The following is a 15,011-nucleotide window of genomic DNA, read 5'->3' as shown; positions in this document are numbered from 1 at the left end:
GGGGGCGGCCCCGGCAACTCTCCCTCCGCTGCCGTCAGCTGGGCCTCCTCCTCCTGCTCCCTCTGTCCTCTCAGATGGCCTTGCCCATGATCAGCAGGCTCATGATGAAGACCATGGCAAAGAAGACCCACATGAAGAAGCGGTCCATCACCTTGGCCACTTTCTTCCACTCCCCGGTCCGTTTGGAGGCCGCCTTCTGGTCGCGGAAGCAGTTGGCGATGTACTCCACGTTCCGGAGGATGCCGCTGTGGTGGCACAAGCACCGGCCCTTGGCACAGCGCGGGGGAGGCTGCTCCGGGCCCTCGCCCCCCTCCAGGTCCACGAAACGCCCCGCCTGGCCCCAGTCCGGCCGCTCGGCTGGGCTGCCCGGGCCCTGCGACGGAGACCGGCGGGGCGGCCCATCCTCTGGAGGCGAGGTGCCCCGGGCCGGCGCGGCCTTGCCTGAGGAGTCGTCCTTGGAGGCGGTGCCACCGTTGGCCGCCTTGGGGAGGGGCTCGGGCTCCTGCCGGGGGCTCTTGCAGCTCTCCCCCACCTCGTAGACGAAGAAGATGCGCGCCATGTACTGCAGGATGAAGGTCTTGGCCCACTTGGGGACGGGCTTGGCGCCGGGGCCGCAGTGGTGGATGTTCATGATGAAGATGGTCAAGGCGGTGGAGGCCGTGATCATGGTCATGGTGGCGATGTAATACTTCCCTGGAGAGCGGGGCGGGCGGGCGGGCAGGCGGGTGGGGACAAGAGAAGAACCGTCTTGGCCAGCCAGTTTGATGCTGCACATCTCTCTCCCACCCTAGAGGCCTTCAAGAGGCAGCTGGACAACCCTCTGTCAGGGATGCTTTAGGGTGGATTCCTGCATTGAGCAGGGGGTTGGACTTGATGGCCTTGTAGGCCCCTTCCAACTCTGCTATTCTATGACTCTATGATCTGGGCTGCTCTCCTTTGGGCCCTGGGCAGACACAGGTGGCCTGGCCAGCAACCTCTGGTTGGGGTGGGTGGGCATGGCAGCGGAGGAAGTGCCCCCCCCCGCTGTGGGGCAGCTGGAGCAGAAGCCACGCCAGCGGGCCGAGGGAGCGAGCGGAAGCGCCTCCCCCAGGGCTGTGGAACCTCTTTCAGCCACCCCAGCACACTGCACTCCCGCAATGGGCGGGGCAAAAGGGGTGGAGCCACACATGCCAGCACACCGTAGCTGCATTGCCCTTCCTGCCGTCAGCAAAGCCTGAGGAGGGGTGGGGGACGTCTCACCCTTAGCCAGAGCACCAGCCCACAATCCCTGGGTGGGGCCACGTGGGGGACCTCCCAGGGGCCAGGCCACCTGCTGTCTGTGCGGTTTCACGGCCTGCAGGTGCCTTGAACTTCTGCCGCAAAAACATGTGAACATTGAATTGGTCTAGGGATTTTTTAAAACCTAAGCCCGTGGTACTCCGGTTGGAGGCAGGGCTGATGCTAGGCAGACATGCAAGGGGTGGGGGGTTATTCGTGAGACACCCACCCACCCACCCACCCAGGCCTTGCACGGGCTAGTAGCAACTGGAGACACCTGAAAAGTAGCAGCCCTGCATCCGTATCAGATTTGCCCTGTTATGTGCAGTACTAAGGAAGGAAGGCAGACGCTCTCAAGTGAACCTAGTATTGTATCTATATCTATCTTGGCTGAGCTAATCAACACATATTCATCTAAGGTCCAATCTTACTGGGTGCCCTACAAACGTCCAGGGATCAACTATTCGCCCTTGGAATCTCGGGCTTTGTAACTTTTCCCGGCTTTCCATAAAGCAGCCTCCCCCGACCCACTGCTCTCCAGATGTGAGGGACTCAAACTCACATCATCCACAGCCAACTCATGGAACTCACTGTCAGAGGGTGAGGTACCGTATTTCTTCGATTGTAAGACGCACACTAAATTCAGTACTACCAACAGAAAAAAAAACCCCTAAGACTCAACCGCGATTCTAAGACGCACCCCGTTTTTAAAGATGTTTATATAGGGGGGAAAGTGTGTCTTAGAATTGAAGAAATACGGTATGAGCCAGATGGCGGATCCCTGCCTTCTATGAATCTGCCTCCCAAAGGCTATTGGCTACAACAGCTGAAAGAGGAGCCTCTGCGTTCAGGCGCAGTCTACCTCAATTTCCCAGATATTGGCAACAAACCACAGGGCAAGGCCGTCCTGAAACCTCCCTGCTAATGAACTCTTCCTGCATGGGATGGGGGGCAGGAGGAGGAGGAGGAGAGGGCTGGCCCTGGTCATCCAGACCCAGAAGGGCCCCACCCCCACCCCCAGCCTGCCCACGGGCCGACTTACCGATGAGCGGCACGTTCTCCGAGGGGGGCATGCTCTCCGCCACCAGCAGCTGGAAGACGGTCAGGGCCAGGAGCACCGTCACGCCCAGGGAGACCTTCTCTCCGGAGTCGGCCGGCAGGTAGAAGCCCAGCGGGGCGAGGAAGGAGATCATGACGCAGGGCAGCAGGAGGTTGAAGATGTAGAAGGAGGCCCGCCTCTTCAGCAGCAGCGTGTAGGTGATGTCCGGGTAGGGCTCCGAGCAGCAGCCGTAGGTGACCACGCTCCGCTTGGCCGGCATGCCCAGCATCTGCCACTCCACGTTCTCCACGAAGTCCGTGAGGTCGCCCGACTCCTGCTTGTTGAGGATGTCGATCTGGTTGCCGTTGTAGGTCCAGGAGCCGAAGGTCAGCCGGCACTGCTGCCCGTCGAAGGGGAAGTAGGAGACGTCCACCTTGCAGGAGCTCTTGGTGATGGCCGGAGAGTCCCACATGATCTGCCCGTCGGAGCGGATGACCACGTTGGTCTCCATGGACCCCGTGAACTGGTCGTCGGCACTGCGGGAGCAAGGACAGCAGAGGAGTGGCAACGGCCAGGGGGAAGGGGGGCGCCAAACATTTCGGACTGGGGGCAGTGCTCCGCAGAGGCAGGAAGCCTGTAGACGCCAGTTGCTGGGGAACATGGGTGGGAGGGTGCTGTTGCACTTGAGTTCCTGGTCCAGAGCTGGGTGGCCGCTGGGTGAACAGAGTGCTGGACTACATGGACCCTTGGCCTGATCCAGCATCAGGGCTCTTCTTAGGTACTTAACGGTCATGGGCACCGTCACAAAATGGGGCCGGCCATTCACAAATTGACGGCTGCGCTGGGCGTGGCCAGTCACCAAACACCCATTTCACAGCAAGGCAAACTGGTGAGGCCACGTCCCTTGCCCAGAAGCTGGGGGATCAAGTTGTGGGGAGACTGGAGCCCAGGGCCTCCCTCGGAAGCGCTCCTGGCCGGCCGGGAAAACAATTCACATCTGGAAATGAAATACAACCTCTGGAATGAGCAGAGCCCTCTGTGGCCACAGGCAGGCGGCTGTCCGCAGCCGACCTCGGACTGCCGTGACTTTGGGAGAGCCGCTTTCCAGTCGGGGCCTCATCCTGAAGGGCGGCTGTGCGGCCGGCTGCACCACTTCCCTCCGGCCTATGAAGGCTGCTCGTGGGCCGGCCCTGACAGTACCATGCAGGTGAACGGGCGGCACCCTAAGACGGCCTGGCAGCCACCTGAGCGGCAGAGTGAGGCCACGAAGGGCCTGGCGAGCGGGGGAGAAGGGGGAGGCGCCGGACCGGGTGCTTGGTGCGGCCCGCGGCCTGGCCGGGGAGGAACAGGGATTTGGGGGCCGCTGCAAAGATGGACGGAGCCCCAGGAGTTCGCCTCCAGCCCCAAATCAAGGCATTTTTGTCCAGATGTTTGCAATTTAAGGAAGGAAATGACTGTAAAATCCTAAAAAGACAGACACTGGCTGGACCAAGCCATTTGGTAGAATGATGCGCAGTCATTGAAATTTTCATTACAGAATCACCCCCCGTGTTGGGAATTCTGGGAGATTTTGAAGCCCGTTTTCCTGGTCAATCATGTCCTGCACCAGTCAGCTTTCATACAAAGTCTATATCAGTGGGGGGGTGGGGACAACCCTCGAGCCTGGGGCCACACCTGGCCCTCAAGATGGTGGCAAATCCGGCCCACCTGGGTTCCCCAGAAGGACACGCCCCTTCCCTTGGCCCCCACCCCCTTTCCCCCCCACCTCCAACCACGCGGTGGTTTCCCGGCTCCTCTCCGCCCGTTATTTCTACACGGTTGCAACAACACCTCTCCTAAGGCCGTGTCATTGGCCATAAGAGCCTTCAGCTACGATACGGGGGTATTTTGGCCCCGCCTCCTTCTGCCTTCTGCCCCGCCCACCCCTGGAATGCGGCCCCCGAGAGCTCCTCTGAAATGGAATCCGGCCCTCAGGCTGACGCCGGTTGCCCACCCTGGTCTCGCTGAAGCCCCTCCCCTCCGGCCCAGGACAGTGCTGTGCTGTGCTGATGGGCTACCAATGCCCCCGCTGTGTTTCCTGAGCCCAAGAGCCCTTCCCTGCCAGGAGGGGGATCTGCCCAGCTACCCAGGCAACCCCAGCGGCTCCTTGGGGCAGCGACCCATTGCCAGTGAGCCGTGAGAACCTGAGCCCTGCCGGGTCAGTCCAACGGCCCAATGTGGCCCAGTCCCCTGCGTCCAACAGCAGCCAGCCAGATCCTTCTTGGGAAACCCAGGGCAGGGGGTGGGGGCAGCGGCTCTCTTGCTCTGAGCCTGGGAGGAGGCGTGGGTCAGCTTTCCTCAGGCTGGTTGGCCTGCCCCCTTCCTCCCTTCCAGCCAGTGTGGCTGGGGTTGGGGGCACCAAAGACCTCCTCCTCCTCCTCCTCCTCCAGCCCAGACGGTCCGATTGAATGTTAACGGTCCTTTAGCTGAGACGTGTTTATTCCCTCCAGCGAGCGCAGGGTGCTGTAGGCGGTGCTCTTGCCACGTGTTCTACCCACACAACACCCCTGTATGGGGACCAGCCCACATGCCCCTAGCGAGCTCCGTGGCTCCGTGGAGAGCCACTATAACCACTCTGCTGTGCTGCCCCCCCCCTTTAAAAGGCCATTTACATTCCTAGGAAGACGGGCTCCCGCCCAGAATCTCTCCCTCTTTCCACTCAAGGAAACCCACTTGTTATAAAGGACAATGTCTGGCCTCCAGACGTAGCTGCTGGGGATCCGGATCGTGTCGATGCCATCGTAGGCCTCCTTATCCCAGCTCAGGTAGGCATCCACCCACACCTGCCGGATCCACAGGTAAGCTGTCAAGATTTGATTCCTCTCATCCTGGAGCACAAGAGAAAAAAGGACTGCAGAGGGAAAAAGGACTGCTGGATCGGGACCAAGGGGCCCCGTCTAGCCCAGCATCTGGGAAACCAGATGCCCCAATGGGAAGCCCACACGCAGGACGTGAACACCCACCCACCCACCCCACACACGGGGCGACTGGGACTGAGCGACACGATGCCCGTGACACTGGACGTGGCAGATAGGAGGTATCATCCCTGGTAGCCATTGGTAGTCTCCTCCCCCTCCCCCACCCTATCGCCATGAGGTTGTCTGATCCCTTTTTGAAGCCATCCTAGTTGATGGCCATCACAACATCTTGAGGAAGCCAAGACATTCCGCCACCACCACCGCCACCAGAACCACTGAGCGAGCTGCAATGGGGCACAAGCCTTGGATAGTGTGGGGCTGTGGAACCCATACATTATCACAAGATGCAGTGAGGGCCACCAATCTGGATGGCTTTAAAAGGGGGTTGGATACATTCCTGGAGACGAAGGCTATCAAGGGCTACTAGCCCTGATGGTTGTGTGCAATCTCCAGTATCCGAGGCAGTAAGCCTGTGTGCACCAGCTGCTGGGGAACATGGTTGGGAGGGTGCTGTTGCATCGTGTCCTGGCTGTTCATCCCTGGCTGGTTGGCCCCTGTGGGAACAGAGTGCTGGACTAGATGGACCCTTGGCCTGATCCAGCCTCAGGGCTCTTCTGATGTCCTTGTCAGGCAAAATAGCTGCAGCCCTCGGCCACTCAGTCGCCTGGCCCAACCCTGCCTTACCATGTCGATGATTTGGGAGAGGGTGACCTGGAGGGTGACGTTGAGGGCTCGGTCCGTGTCTTCCGCTGGCCGCAGAGCGTTGGAGTAGTTGGCAAACAGGTCGTTGAGCAGCTTGTAGGCAAACTTGCCCTGAGCCCCCGAGCTGCCTGGAAAAGGGAAGACCGAGGGGTGGGGGGGGGCAGAGGGAGAAGGACGAGGGGCAAAAGCTCAAGGGGCTGGAAGGATGGGGGGAGGCGCATCGCCCTTTGCATCCCTTGCCTGCATACAAACATGGTTTACTAGTCTCATATCAATCATACTGCTAGCATTTATTTATTAATTTCAATTGTATACCGCCCAATAGCCGAAGCTCTCTGTGCGGTTCACAAAAGTTAAAACCATAAGCTACAGCATAAAATGTAAAATACGAAAGCATAGATCCAGAAGTTAAAGGAAGCCAGATTCCAGCTGGACATCAGGAAAAGCTTCCTGACTGTTAGAGCAGTACGACAATGGAATCAGTTCCCTAGGGAGGTGGTGGGCTCTCCCACACTAGAGGCCTTCAAGAGGCAGCTGGACAACCCTCTGTCAGGGATGCTTTAGGGTGGATTCCTGCATTGAGCAGGGGGTTGGACTCGATGGCCTTGTAGGCCCCTTCCAACTCTGCTGTTCTATGATTCTATAAGCCCATCGGATTTCGGCGCACACCGTTACCAAGTTTGATGCACTGAATGGGAAAGCAAGAACTTTGCAACGGTGGCAGGGGTGGGGGTCACCTTTGCTAGCGGAAGCCTGCGATGGAACTCTTGTTGCTTCCTTCTGCTCTGAACTTTGTCACAAAATACCACGACCTCTGTGATCTAGATTGCACCAAAAAGCGCCTGTGCTGTTCAATTCAAGACGACGGGCAGAACCACAGGCCAAGGTTTCCCCTGTGGGGCAAAGTTTTCAGAGTCTCCTCTAAAGCAGGGCTTAGATGAAGGGTCCTCAGCTGTAAATGAAACAACTATAAGGCCTGGGCAGCCACAATGGGCCAACCGTCTAGGGTGACCCCTATGAAAAGGAGGAAAAGGGAATGTCAGCAGGTGTCCTTTGTATGCATGCAGCACCTGGTGAAATTCCCTCTTCATCACCACAGTTAAAGCTGCACAACATATTCATTAGCACTCGGGCGCTCCTTGTCCCAGATTGAGTCCGGTTTGACATCTTTGGGCTTCAAGGTGTTCATCTGACTGGCATTCAGGTGTAGTGGGGCAGTCGGGATGCCCTCATCAGCATGGACTGGCATAGGGGTACAGACCCAGCAGTTAGTCTTAGTCATCGCCTCAGCGGTTTTCTTAGACAGTGCCAGTGCCAGGTTGTGGTTCAGGAAGCCTGTCGCCAGCTTCAGGAGGAACGAGAAGAAATCTAGGATCAAGGAGACAAACAGCCATAGCGGATCGAAGCTCAAGGAGGCCAGCGGCTGACCCCCTGCCGGTTCTGGGCGCGCTGGGGGTCCTCTCGCCAGGTAGACTGGCCTTTGTCGGTCTTTGGAAGCGAAGCATAAGGTCCCCCATCTGGCGGCAGCTCTGTTGCGTCTCCGGATCATCAGGCAACACTTTGGGGTGAAGTTTCTTTGGTTTCGGGGTGGGAGGCGGTCTGCAACGATGGGGGGTGGGCGAGGGCTTTCCGGATCCTCGAACGGCATCATTTCCAGGCGTGTTGTCGTCTGAGGGCCCCAGGTGGGATGCAGGTGATGCGCCCCTCCCCACCCTGGGCAAGGAGTGCCTTAGGCGCCCCTCCCCACCCTACGGCCACCTTTGCTGCAGGGCCACCCAGAAGGTTCATGGGGCCTGGGGCAGGCCTAGGGGTGGCACCACCACCCTCAGCTCAGCTTGACGCCTTGGGAGACTGCTCAGCTCACCCTCACCTGAGGCCAGCCCTGGGCCCCTCCCTCCCCTTCGGCGTGGGCTGCTTCCCACAACTGCTCTTGGGCAAGTGTCATGACTAGGCCACCCACCCATGCTGGCGCTCTGACGCGTGTGGCACGCTATGGGCGTAACTGGCTCAAGGATCCACCTGAGTTCTTGTAGCCTACAAAGCTGCCAGGAGCATCACGAAGGCTCCAGAACCAGTGCAGTGGCCCGGGACAGAGCCATGGCAGACCCTTGCCTGCTGCTTGAGGGCTGATGGCCGTGTCACCACTCCACAGAGAAGCTCATTGAGGTAGCTTTGAAGTAGCCAATCCACAGGCCCGGGGGAGGGGGAGGAATGACCCAACCCTGAAGCCATCCCCACCTCCCAGACGGGCCTGCAGGTTCAAGCACCACCTGAGCAGCCTTGACATCTTGTATTCCAAATATTACACCCGGCTCTCGGTATAGCTGGATGGAAAATGAATCAAGGGTCAAGGAAACTCCTGAGCCAGAACCAAACTCTAGATCCTTTGTTCTAACCCATCCTGGGTCTGGCCTCTGAGTCATTGAATTCATTGTTTCCTTTGTTTCAGCCATATCATTTGCCTTGGAGTCTGGGCACTCGATAGTCTTTCTTGCTTCATTCATGGGTGTTTCTACACTAAGAACCCATCCACCCACCCCACACCCTTACCGGGTTTTTTCCTCCGGGCTCCTTTTCTCAGAGAACATGTGATTTAGAATTGAAAACTACCCTTCCCACCAATGCTCAACATGTTTAATGAAACAGTGCCATGTAATGGTCATATTATAATGCAATGCCAGCTTTACTCACTGCAGATATCCTGTGATAATTTTAATTACTGCATTATCTCCGATCTTTTAAAAAGCAAGATACAGGAGGGAAAGTGCGGCAGACATCCTGGAGGTTGACAACGCCATGTAAAGGACCTGCAAACTTCCGTGAGTGGCCAATCACAAACATGCAATAAATTGCTTGTGTAAAGAAGCTCCATTTCTGAGAACAACCTGTGGTCCAAATGGCTTTAACAGTGTTCCTTATGCCTCTGTCTTAGCATGGTTCTCTGTTGTACTCTAGTGCATTTCCATTTTCCAGGGCCAGAGTTCCGCTTTTCACTTTCCAATTGAACCACTGCATCACTGTGTTTGCCCAGAGAGACCCACTCCTTGTATGCCCAGAGAAAAAGATCTACCAACTCCAGTAAAATGTTCTTGGAGTCCCAAAGCTCGTTTCTGAATGTGCAGGAATGTGCAGTTTGATCTGTGATGCCATCTGGGGAGTCTGAACCCTGTGGGTGACTTGCTACAGTTGAATCCAAGGCTCCAGGAGTCAGCCTCGGGCAGAGGCACATACGCCCGGGGGTGGGAGCAGGGCTGGGGGGCGGGGGGGCCTACATGCTGACACACACTGCTGTGGTGGGGAGGGGGTGCTTTGGGGGGGCTAACGGAGCGGGGATCTCTCCCATCCACTCCCAGAGCACCCCGTGGGAATTGCTGCTGTTAGGCTGCCATCAGCGGCATGGAAGCAGTGATGCCAACGGGCAGTGGGGCAGGGGAGGAATTCAGTGGCGCTGTGTTTGGGGGCACAGGGGGGCGACACGAGACGACACACACCTGAGGGCCCCAGATGGGACGCGGGTGATGCCCCCCTAGCCTACAGTATTGGGAAGCCACTCGTTGTGAATGGGTGAAGGCCCTATTTCTGGATTATATTAGGAATTCTAAGGAGAAGTCCTGTTGGCAAAATCCTCCCTCTAAATATGTGTTTAAGCAAACTGTGGTGGCTTCCGGTTCCATATTCCTGACTGTTAGAGCAGTGCGACGGTGGAATCAGTTACCTAGGGAGGTGGTGGGCTCTCCCACGCTAGAGGCCTTCAAGAGGCAGCTGGACAGCCATCTGTCAGGGATGCTTTAGGGTGGATTCCTGCACTGAGCAGGGGGTTGGACTCGATGGCTTTGTAGACGCCTTCCAAGTCTGCTTTTCTATGATTCTATGACTGAGCCTCTGTCCTGTCTTCCCATCCTCACCTGTCCAGAAGCCATTCTTTGGGGCTTTTTCTGTACAACCCAAGGTTCAGGAGTCCTTGAAGCAGCTCAAGGCTACTGCCCCCCCTTTTAATTTGGAGGTAAAGCTGAGAAACCCCAAAGGGCAGTTGGGGCCCACAGCCATGTCCTCCCTTTCCCACTTACTTGTGCAGTGGCCATGCCCTAAGGTTTGCCCCGTGCCATCAGTTTCCCAGAGGACCTTTTCTTCTGTCGCCCCTGGATTATGGAACGGCCTGCCAGAGGAGATTCGTAATATTACCCCCCTCTGTGATTTTAAGGCAGCTTTGAAGACTAGCCTTTTCTGGCAGGCCTACCCAGATTAATATAAAATCAAGAATTTTTTTAAAAATGTGTTGATTCCTGCACTAATGTTGTTCCCCGCCTCGATCCAAAGGGAGAGGCGGGTAAGAAATAAATAAATGTATTATTATTATTATTATTATTATTATTATTATTATTATTATTATGCAGGAACAGCCATCATCGTACCATCGGTGCCCACAGACAAAGCATTCATCTCACCTGAGGTGGCCTCAAGCCCACGGTGGGCTGGCAGTAGTCCTTCACGTGTTCAAGCCAAGAGCCGGTGGATCATCGGACGACAGGCGAGTCTGAATCAGCCCCAGCACAAAGGCAGTCTGGTGCCACCCCTGGGGTTTGAGGGCATAGAGGCCCCTTACGGTAGCAACTACTACTACTACTACTACTGCTACTGGATCACACTTAGTTCTATGTGTTTTGCCTTTAAGGCAACCCTATAAGGTTATTTTTCTGCCCATTTTACAAATGGGAAAACTAAGGCTGAGAGGGATTGACATTTCCGAGGCTCCTTGGCAAATACATGGGGAAATTGGCATTCGAACCCAGATCCAGCCTCTCTTTTCCATTATCTGGACCCCACTGGCTCTCTCCTTTATGTCCCATCTCCTTGGTTTAAACTCCTGACTGACAAGCGGGTGATGCAAGATACGTCCTTTCCCTGGGCTTGAAAGTTTAATGACGGGTGTCCCGTTTCACTGGCAGGCGCTTCTATTGACATCTTGCAAGGTTCGCTTACAGATCAAGACACACCATTTCCAATTACTAACCAGGTGCATTTCCAAAGGACGGCTGCATTCCTCGCGGGGACGATTGAATTGCAATTTAGATGATGGCAGTTCATGGCAACTCCAAAACGCCGGCTCGAAAAGCCAAGTCTCTACAGAGCTATTAAGACACCCTCTCTTCTTCTTCTTCTTCTTCTTCTTCTATTTTTTTTTTTTTGAAGTATGAAACTAACCACAGAGGCGAATGGCGAAGCACTGATGGAGAGAGCGCTGCCTGCTCTTCTAGGTGGGAGGTCAAACAAGAAACCTTAGAATCTGCAGCAGCGCTGAGGCTTGGGTGGATCGGCCCCCCGCGAGGAGCAAAGCTCCTTCAAACCAGCTTCAGGGAGACGGGCAGCTATAATTCGGTAGCTGAGCTGACACGGCACATTAGGGATCTCCCTCTTCTGATAGGCAAAGACAAAATCCAGGCGCCCCAAAACAAAGGGGAACGGGCAACGGTGTCGGAAAGACTTACCTGGTATCCAGAGCAGCCCCAGTAAAACCACAGGAAGCAGGAAGGGGGCACGGCCAGCAATTGGAGCCATCTCCACACTTGCCAAGGCTAATCTGGGTCTGGGGAGGGCTCTATGACGCTCCGAAAGAAGGATGTGAAGCTATCCAGGGGACATTTCAGATTCTGCCTCTGTGGGCGACGTTCGCGAGGGATGTCCGGACAGGCGAGCGTGATGCCAAGGAGGCAGACCACAGCTTCGGAGGTGGGAAAAGGCGCTGGGCTCGCTTTGCCGCATGCAGACAGGATTCTCGAGGGTGCTGCAGGGCCGGTGCGTGTGTGCAAACTCTGTTCTGCAACGTAGCCCTGCCTTTTCTTCGACAGCCACTGACGGATTTTCCTTACCTAGCCTAGAGTGGAAAGAAAGAAAAAAGCACACCTAGCAAGCTGGAAGTAAATGACATCAAACGGCGGGATGAAGAGGTTTAAAATGAACCGTTAGAAAAAGGAGGAGGCATGCCACGCAGTGCAGCTGGAAGCTGAGATAATTCATTGAAGAGAGTGGAGAGACAGAGCACATAAAAAGCCATACGTTTGGAGCTAGTTATCAAGTCTAATTTAGGTTGTAGCAAACCTTGGACAGCAGGCAAAGTCCAAGGAGCACTAATTGGTTTAAAGCAGGGGGTGCAATGAAGTGAAGATGATGGTCCTGTTCGACAAAGGAAGGGAAACCAAAGTGTGGCGCAGCGGCTAAAGTGTTGGACCGGGAGTTGGGAGATCCGGGTTCTAGTCCCCACTCAGCCACGGAAACCCACTGGGTGACTTTGGGCCGGACACGGACTCTCAGCCCAACCCACCTCACAGGGTTGTTGTTGTGATGATAAAATGGAGAGGAGGAGGAGGATTATGTATGCCGCCTTGGGTTCCTTGGAGGAAAAAAGGCAGGATATAAGTGCAATAATAAATAAATAAAATAAGGGACTGTGTTTTATAGATGGAGCATGTTCACAAAGGATTGGAATCTCAGCTCTAGACAGCAGCTCAATGGTGGGTAATACATTTGACACTGGACCATTAAAATCACAACATTGTGTGGCACCTTAAGGCTGACAGGTTACTTTTAGCAGTAGTCTTCAGGGTGCCATAAGACTCTTTGCCGCCTTTTTTTTTTGGCAACAAATTAAACACAGCATTCTTCTGAAAACTGTGGACCACTATCATTTGTTCCTAGAGCAGGAGCACCATGTGCATATTGGATGACAGGCCAAGGAGTAGTTCAGCAAAGGCAGGCAGGCAGGCCAGAGGAGCGCAGTGGAGGGGAACCACCCCTCTCCCTATTCCACTGCTGTGGCAGCTCCAGGTGAAAACTGAAACCATCACATCACCTGCTAAAGCCTTAGTTGAATGCCTGCAAACCTTCCTATCCCCCATTTAATTTTAAGCTTACGTCTCATTCCACTAGGCAGGTACCAACACATCTGGCAACCAGGATGATCAGGGGTCTGGAAACAAAGCCCTATGAAGAGAGACTGAAAGAACTGGGCATGTTTAGCCTGGAGAAGAGAAGATGGAGGGGAGACATGAGAGCACTCTTCAAATACTGAAAAGGTTGTCACACAGAGGAGGGCCGGGATCTCTTCTCGATCCTCCCAGAGTGCAGGACACGGAATAACGGGCTCAAGATAAAGGAAGCCAGATTCCGTCTGGACATCAGGAAAAACTTCCTGACTGTTAGAGCAGTATGACAATGGAATCAGTTACCTAGGGAGGTCGTGGGCTCTCCCACACTAGAAGCCTTCAAGAGGCAGCTGGACAGCCACCTGTCAGGGATGCTTTAGGATGGATTCCTGCATTGAGCAGGGGATTGGACTCGATGGCCTTGTAGGCCCCTTCCAATTCTGCTATTCTATGATTCTATGAAATCTCAAAAGGTTGCACATTTTTGTAACTTTTTAAGTTGGTCTAATAAAGGTTTTACACTTAGATTCTGGAACTTTGCAAGTGTTATACAGGGAGGGGGGGTCAGGGGAGATAGTAGGTTCATCCCCAACTTATCTCTGGCTTGGCCGGGCCTGGATGCCAGGAATGGTGGAGAGTTCTCCTCTGCTTTCCAGGCTGGAAAGGAATTTCTCTCTACAACAGGGGTGGGGGACAGGTGGCCATCCAGATGTTGCTAGACTGCAATCCCTACCACCCCCAAGCCAGCATAGCCAATGGTGAGTTGCAGTCCAACATCTGGAGGGTCAAAGAATCATAGAATAGCAGAGTTGGAAGGGGCCTACAAGGCCATCGAGTCCAACCCCCTGCTCAATGCAGGAATCCACCCTAAAGCATCCCTGACAGAGGGTTGTCCAGCTGCCTCTTGAAGGCCTCTAGTGTGGGAGAGCCCACAACCTCCCTAGGTAACAGATTCCCTTGTCGTACTGCTCTAACAGTCAGGAAGTTTTTCGTGATGTCCAGCTGGAATCTGGCTTCCTTTAACTTGAGCCCGTCACATGGTCCCCATCCCTGCTCTTCGTCATAAGCTAGCATCCTAAATATAGAAGAAACCAATAGGGGTTGTAAGTGTGTGTGTGTGAGTGAGTGAGAGAGAGAGAGAGAGAGAGAGAGATCAAATAAACAAATACAGCCCTCTTCTGTGTTATGCTGGTGGCAGCCCTGTCCTGAACTGCCTCCTCCACGCCTCTGAAAGCTTGAGTCTTGGCTGCTGTCATCTATGTGCCTGACAAATGTTATGAAGTATGATTTAATTTACGTGGATGTTCATATTCACCAAAAACATACATGAGGGACCTTTTGGCATCGAACTCTGGGTGCTTAGGCAAACTTGCTATCCCCCAAAGTTAAATAAATCAGAGACCGCAGCAAGGTCCTTGAAAGCAATGCTTTGTTTTATTAAAGAATTTAAAATGAATTTAAAAAAACACATCAATGGAATTAGAATCATACATTAACACTGAGAAGGTTAAAGATAACAATAATTTAAAGAATACTGAAACTAGGTGCATTTAGATGCATAGAAAACCGTGTGTGCGTGTGTGTGTTTAAAAGAGGTTTGATAGAAGTGCAGCACCTCAAACAAGAAGTTTGAACTCTTAGCAAGATGTGCGAAGCAGAGCTGATCCCAGAGGAAGGGGGCCAAGGATGGGGAGAAGTTTCAGCTTGAGTTAATGTGAATGGAGGAGAAACAGACTCCTTTGGGAGGGGCTTGTGAGAGAGTTTCGAAGGAAGGGGCTAAGAGCAAATGCAGGGGTTTGGGAGGATAGTGAATGGAGAGGCGTAAAATGGCATCAGAGTTCCAAAGCACAGGGGGCTTTGGAGTTCGGAACAGGATAGAATAATAGGAAAAGAGGAGGAAGTCCAGAGCACAGGACATGGAATCAGGGACTCAAGTGACAGGAAGCCAGAATCCGCTGGACATCAGGAAAAACTTCCTGACTGTTAGAGCAGTACGACAATGGAACCCGTGACCTAGGGAGGTTGTGGGCTCTCCCACACTAGAGGCCTTCAAGAGGCAGCTGGACTACCACCTGTCAGGGATGCTTTAGGATGGATTCCTGCATTGAGTAGGGGGTTGGACTCGATGGCCTTGTC

General features: G+C 54.5%; 1 protein-coding gene across 1 annotated transcript; it reads right to left on the bottom strand.

Moving 5' to 3' along the window:
* On the bottom strand, nt 1-7,603 carry CHRNA10 (cholinergic receptor nicotinic alpha 10 subunit). The gene is made up of 5 exons (XM_063127806.1): nt 7,084-7,603; nt 5,938-6,083; nt 5,009-5,163; nt 2,300-2,832; nt 1-693 (listed from the first exon to the last, which is right to left on the bottom strand). Exons 1-5 carry the CDS (start codon nt 7,601-7,603, stop codon nt 71-73), a joined length of 1,977 nt encoding a protein of 658 aa, XP_062983876.1. The 3' UTR covers nt 1-70.
* Between the last annotated feature and the right edge of the window lie 7,408 nt (nt 7,604-15,011).

This window comes from Elgaria multicarinata, chromosome 5 (genome assembly GCF_023053635.1).
Source record: "Elgaria multicarinata webbii isolate HBS135686 ecotype San Diego chromosome 5, rElgMul1.1.pri, whole genome shotgun sequence".
Lineage (NCBI taxonomy): Eukaryota > Metazoa > Chordata > Lepidosauria > Squamata > Anguidae > Elgaria > Elgaria multicarinata.
The sequence above is the reverse complement of the archived record's forward strand: the minus strand, read 5'-3'. Positions and strand labels throughout refer to the sequence as shown.

What these genes read in the sequence shown, in the direction of transcription:
- CHRNA10 (XM_063127806.1), bottom strand. Translation starts at nt 7,603, where the DNA reads ATGCCGTTCGAGGATCCGGAAAGCCCTCGCCCACCCCCCATCGTTGCA. An exon ending in TCTCCCAAATCATCGACATG is followed by an intron (nt 5,164 to 5,937) that starts GTAAGGCAGGGT and finishes CTTGTGCTCCAG; the next exon opens with GATGAGAGGAATCAAATCTT. An exon ending in GACATTGTCCTTTATAACAA is followed by an intron (nt 2,833 to 5,008) that starts GTGGGTTTCCTT and finishes TTGCTCCCGCAG; the next exon opens with TGCCGACGACCAGTTCACGG.